We start from the raw sequence: 6,107 nt of genomic DNA, 5'->3' as shown, positions 1-6,107 counted from the left end.
TGATATTGTTTTGTCTTAATGGTTGTTTATAGTAACATTACAAAAAAACAGATTTTTTGCGTGGAATTTTTGTGAGACGAGGCAGTCGTTACTAATTAGCGGCGAATATGCAGAAGCTCAGCATGGAAACAAATTGCTTGGTTTCAGTTCGCCGCAAAGTCGAGGTGCATCTGTCATGTTTTCGTGTTGTCGTTGCTTGGATACGGATGATACGTCGTAAAGCAGACGCAAGTCTTGTGACTAATAAACGAAGAATCTTTTGTCAAAAATTAGCGCCAAACTTGACACGAAATATAAGGGGTATGTGACTCACTTTTTAATTGTTCTACCGACTTTTTGCGAGGAAAATATTACACGTAAAGGCAACGCAATCCGATTAGTATGCCTATATAAACCGACATTTGGATGAGCAAGTGAATAAGCGAAAATACACATTCTCTCTTTGCAAATAAACAATATCTTAAAATATTCTCTTCAAATTTAGAATTTTTTAATATATATAATTTTAGAGATAATATGTGTCACGAGATTTATATCTGTCAAGAGTGGATGTATAAACATAGAGATTCCAATGGAATGGTGACGCTGGAGTTTGTAGACGGGCTAGAAGAACTCTTGGTGAACGCGAATAAGATGCCATTAACGCAAGACACTGGTTATACACATTATCCATGTCGAAAATGCAAAAATGGACAATATCTTTCTATCAAAACATGTTGGGAAGCATTTATATAATAGAGAGATAGTTGGGATTTAGACCAATCGTAATTCGGTTGAACTACGTCCAAAGATACGATTCGACTTCTTGGAACAGACCACTTGAATCAACTTCATCCAAAGCAAAGAATTGAAATTGAAAGTCAAATCCATTTCTGGATCTGAGCACAAAATCAGAGCTTTGTTGTGGACGAAACTAAAAGAACTTGGAAGAGAGAACTAAGCTGAAGACTAAACTTACACGGAGTAACATCCGCGAACCAGAATCCTGGTTTAGGATGTGCATCGATTGATGCAAGGGTGGTGTCGATCGATGCAAGGTTGGTTTTCGCGAACGATTTTAAGCTAAACGTTGTGTTTTGGTTAGGAAAACCCTGAAATCTTGTATAAAAGGAAGAACTCGAGGGTTTGGTCGAGTTTGGCCATTTATGGAGAAAAGAAAGAGAGAAAGAAAATTTTGAGTTTTATTGAGAGTTCTTGGTGATTTGAGGCTGTTCTTGTAGAGATCTGTAGCTGGAATCGTTGTAGGAGCTTCCTAGGAGTGTAGATCTTCTTGTTTGAGGTTCAGAATCTTCTTGGTAAAGGTGAGTGCATGACCATGGCTTATCTAAGCTTGATATTTCTCTGATTTGCTTGTTTATGTATTTATTTGGCTTGTTAGAACATTGTGGAGTCGCAAGAGGCTTTGGGAAGCTTCTTTGTGGCATTGGTTTGTGTGTTTTGATGGTTTAGGGATGGAGATCCGTTGAGAAGATTTAGGGAAAAACGATACTCGGCATGTGAATCGGTCGATGCACTTTGTGTGTCGGTCGATGCAATGCGAGGACAACGCGATTTGACCTAGGAGCATCGGTCGATGTCATGTGGAGGCATCGATCGATGCAATTAGGGATTTCGTGCAATGTCAAGCATGCGTCAGTCGATGCAGTGTTAGCGTTGGTCAATGCAGGTGAACCTTGTATTTGTCGATGCATGGGTCGGTGTCGGTCGATGCAGTTGTTTGGTTTGTTGTTTGGTTATTGATTGTTGTTTGATGGTTAGAGATATCCCAATCGCTTGTGTATATAACCTAGTAGATGGGAGAATTGACTCATTGAGTGTTTATAAAATACTCACACATCTCATATGTGTTATGGTGCAGGTAAAGGCATAGTGTGATCGTAGAATCAAGGCGATGAATAGTAGGATGTTCAATTGTCTCATTGATGTGTTGTTTGGTTTCTGATAGGTGGCTAGATTTGAGTCAGTAGAGCATTGCTAAGTTGATGATGTTATGCTTTAAGACATGGTTGAATTATCATTGTCATTGGTTTATAAGTATCTGTTGGTTATTTTCCGCTTTTTGGTTGGTTGTAGTTAGGTGGCTAGTGGATATGGGACCACTAGTTAATTAGTTAATTATTATTATTATTATTTAAAATAAGTGGTCGGATCGTTTCACACGGGTCACTATAAACGTGAGATTTAGAACTAGGTCTTGGCGGCGGTGATTAGGTTTTTGAGAGAGAGAAAAAAAATAGTGACGACCCAAAAACCAATTCTGCTAAGAGCATGATATGATATGGTGCTATAATCTACTCATCTGATACACTTTTATTTCTAACCTGGAAAATTAAATAGAAAAAAAAAACCATGTAAATGATTGTAATTTTTTCCTCTAATCAAACAGAAAATTTTTAACCAAAATTTCCCCTATTTTAGTTAGGGAATTTTTACAAAAAAAAAAAAAAAAAATTATCTCCTTATTCTTCGTATTTTGGCAATAAATAATACAAAATCCATGTTTTGACTTTGGTTATAAATTTTGGATATTGCAATACTTTATTTTAAATATTTATATTTTAATTAGAATTATATAAATGAAAAATGTTACTATTAAGGTAACAAATCAACCATCTTTATTACTTTTAGATTATTGTATCAAAAATGAAGGTATATTGAAGATGTGAAATTTATTTTTAAATATATTTAATTTGACATTTGTCATAACCCAGTTAGTCAAAACTTTGTAAAAAATATTTTTTTTCCCAATGTAAGCTTTGGAAAATCGTCTGTATCTAGTTTGAATGGATGAATTTTATATGCTGTCAAAAAACGATATATATACAAAATCCATCTTTTCCTATTGTGATTAATTTGAAATATTGCTATACTTCTGCCCAAAAAAAAGATATATTGCTATACTTTACTACTAATGTTTTTATTTTATTTCTAATTATAAAAAATGGAAATACGTAATTCTAGATAGAAATCCAAGCATGATTAGTACATTTAGATTATAGTCTTAAAAAATCAAACTAGTGAAGATATGGAAATTTGTTTCTAAATATATTTTGACACGTGTGGCAAGTGAGTAAATTCTTTGGAGTGTTGAACTATCATCAAACATATTGAACTCTATATAATCTGATGTGTTGAAACAAAAGTTGATAAACCTGTACCAAGCAATAATAATAATAATAATAATAAACAAAAAAAAAAAGGAAAATGTCGAGTATGATCAAGATAATGATGATGATGGCCTTGGTAATAATGGGCGTGAGAGCAAAAACTCTGACTGAGTGTCGTGAAACAGACTGCATGTATCTTTGTGCGAACAAAGGGATGAGCACAAAGGCTTGTTCTAAATGTGTCCTTCGATGCAGTACTGCTTCTGACAAAAGTAAGCAAATAGATATATAGCCAGATCTCATAGTTTAGAAAGTTATGAGTAAATTTTTTGTTTTCAGTGTATGATTTTGATTGAATTCACAAATTATGGTTATGATTTATGATGTTTACAGGTACCAATGATGTAGACCAACGTGTCATATGTTACCGGAACTGCGATGTTGGTTGTGGCACTGACAATGCGTGCCATGAACGTTGTAAGAAGAGTTGCGGTTACCCACCCTTTACATGGGTCAACGATGTAGACCAACGTGTCATATGTTACCGAAACTGCGATGTTGGTTGTGGCACAGACAATGCGTGCCATGAACGTTGTAAGAAGAGTTGCGGTTACCCACCCTTGATGAATCTTCATCTATGATTTTGTTGAGGACTTGTTGAATTTTTACATGTTGGGGTTGTAATTGCCATGGAAAGATTCTTTATAAACATACTAAACTCTAATAAAATTATTATTTTTCTTGAAATAAATCTGATGGTATAATACTCACTTAAGTATGAACAATTATTCAAATACACACATATATATATAGGAAAAATCACATTTTAAACTTTCAAATTGTCATTGAGTAACACTTTAAACCTTAAAATATTTTACTATTAAGATTATAAACCTTTAAAACGATTTCACTAACAATTTAAACTTTAAAATTAACTTTCTTGTTTGTACTGCCACGAAAAATGACATCAGCATGAAATTGTTAAACTATGCTATTTTGATTTAAATATTTGTTTAATTCATTTAATTTAATTTAATTATTTATGACGATTGATAAAAAAAATAAAAATACATCAGAGCAAAAAACAAATGAAGAATCAGAGGTAAGATTAAAACATTTGACAAATGTAAAATTGAAGATGACAATATATTTAGAAGATTTATTGGTTTCCAATTAGAATTCAATCGATTTGAATCAGAATCCAGTGGAGATGCCTTTATTAAAAGAATTAATAATGTGAAGAGTAATGTCGGAAAAGTTTTGTCTACAATGAAGATGAACACAAATTTTTTTCTTTTTGTCTTTTTTAATTATTTATAAAAACTAAAAATAATTTAAATTTAAATTAAACCAACATAGTTTAACTATTTTGCCTTGACGGATATTATTATTCCGTTATATTTTATGGTGGTACAAAAATGAAAGTTAGTTTTAAGGTATAAAGTGTTAGTAAAATCATTTTAAACGTTCAAAGTGTTAGTAAAATCATTTTAGAGGTTTATAGTGTTAGTGAAATTCTCTCGAGGTTTAAAGTGTTACCTAGTGACACTTTGAAGGTTTAAAACGTGATTTTCCCTATATATATATACATAAATACATAAATACTATATCACCAAAGTGCACTTATTTTTTGGTTAAACATTTTAAAAGAATTTCATAGTTAAAAGTGCTTATGTGGGAGTAGTTTCAGAATGGGTGTTTGTCAGAACCGTGCAAGAGATGACAAACCACGAGAAAAGCTCATGTAGTGATTTATAGGATTGATAAACATGTCTTTATAACCATAACAAACCTGTCATCAGATAAGAATGACCCCATTGGACGATAGAGGATGTAGGTTCCATTAATGAAATATGGCAAACGGGGTGTTTACAAGTGGTCTCATAGCTGAACCTAGATAAGTGTAGAACCAAAAGGGCTCATACCAACGTGGGTTAAAGTCTTGGTGTAAAACAAGGATGTTCCAATTTGTTAGTGTGGGTGAACTGTAACACCTTGGTTTCAAGAAATATGGTGGAGCATACAGAGAGTTTAAAATAATTGATTTGGTTATCTATGTCACGAAGGTGCACTTATCTTTTCGGTCAAACCTAAGAATTATACAGTTAAGCATGCTTATGTTGAAATAGTTCCAGGATGAGTTTCATTCTGAAAAGTGATTGCCAAAACCGTTTGAGTTAGAAAAAATCACGGAAAAAAGATCATGTGGTGATTTGTAAGATTGGTAGACAAGTATTAAAAGCTTCCCGAATAAGATGGGTTCACAGGAGTAGAGAAGATGTGGGACCCATTCAGGAAATATGTCGATCAAAGCGTTACAAGTGATATCAGAACGGAACCTAGAAGATTGTGGAGTCTAGAAGGGTCACACCTTCTGGGGTGATAGCTAGTCTTGGTGCGCAACGAGAACCTTGCGATATGTTATTGGGGTGAATTTTAACATACCGATTTCAAGCATTATGGTGGTGCATGCAAAGAAGTTTAAAAGAATTGATTTTGTCACCTATGTTCCCAAAATACACTTAACTTTCCGATCAAACCTCCTGAGATACCATAGTTAATGGTGATTATGTTGGAGTAGTTCCAGGATAGAGACCTTCCGCGAATTAATTACCAGAATTGTGCTAGGGAAGACAAAACAAGAGGAAATATCAGGTGGTTATTTGTAGGATCGGTAAACGAGTATTTAAAAGCGTCCAGGTCGTAACGAACCAGCCGAGACATGATGTGGGGCTTATTAGGGAAAGGTGGCGGTCGGCAAGTTACAATTGGTGTTATATTCATACCCAAATGAGTGAAGAGTCAAGAGGGCTCACATCTTTATGGGTGACGGTCTTGGTGCACAACAAGGACGTTGTGATCTGTTAGTGGTTTTAGGAGATATGGTGGTGCATACGGAGAGGATGAGTGATATTTCGGGAAGTGATTGCTTAAATCGTGTGTGGAAAGAATACATAATAAGATCATGTGTTTATTTGTATGGTCAATAAATAAGTATTT

The 6,107-nt window shown here is 34.1% G+C and overlaps 1 protein-coding gene across 1 annotated transcript; it reads left to right on the top strand.

Moving 5' to 3' along the window:
• Nucleotides 1–3,165: 3,165 nt before the first annotated feature.
• Nucleotides 3,166–3,858, top strand: LOC104758971 (uncharacterized). The gene is made up of 2 exons (XM_010481945.2): nt 3,166–3,379; nt 3,501–3,858. The coding sequence occupies exons 1-2, from the start codon at nt 3,205–3,207 to the stop codon at nt 3,746–3,748; spliced, it is 423 nt and encodes a 140-aa protein (XP_010480247.1). The 5' UTR covers nt 3,166–3,204; the 3' UTR covers nt 3,749–3,858.
• Nucleotides 3,859–6,107: the final 2,249 nt, after the last annotated feature.

Source organism: Camelina sativa, chromosome 16, assembly GCF_030686135.1.
Source record: "Camelina sativa cultivar CO46 ecotype springtype chromosome 16, ASM3068613v1".
Taxonomy (NCBI): domain Eukaryota; kingdom Viridiplantae; phylum Streptophyta; class Magnoliopsida; order Brassicales; family Brassicaceae; genus Camelina; species Camelina sativa.
The sequence above is the reverse complement of the archived record's forward strand: the minus strand, read 5'-3'. Positions and strand labels throughout refer to the sequence as shown.

Excerpts from the sequence above, each read along its gene's own strand:
- LOC104758971 (XM_010481945.2), top strand. The coding sequence starts at position 3,205 with ATGTCGAGTATGATCAAGATAATGATGATGATGGCCTTGGTAATAATG. Across the intron at positions 3,380-3,500 it reads CAGTACTGCTTCTGACAAAA|GTACCAATGATGTAGACCAA; the intron begins GTAAGCAAATAG and ends TGATGTTTACAG.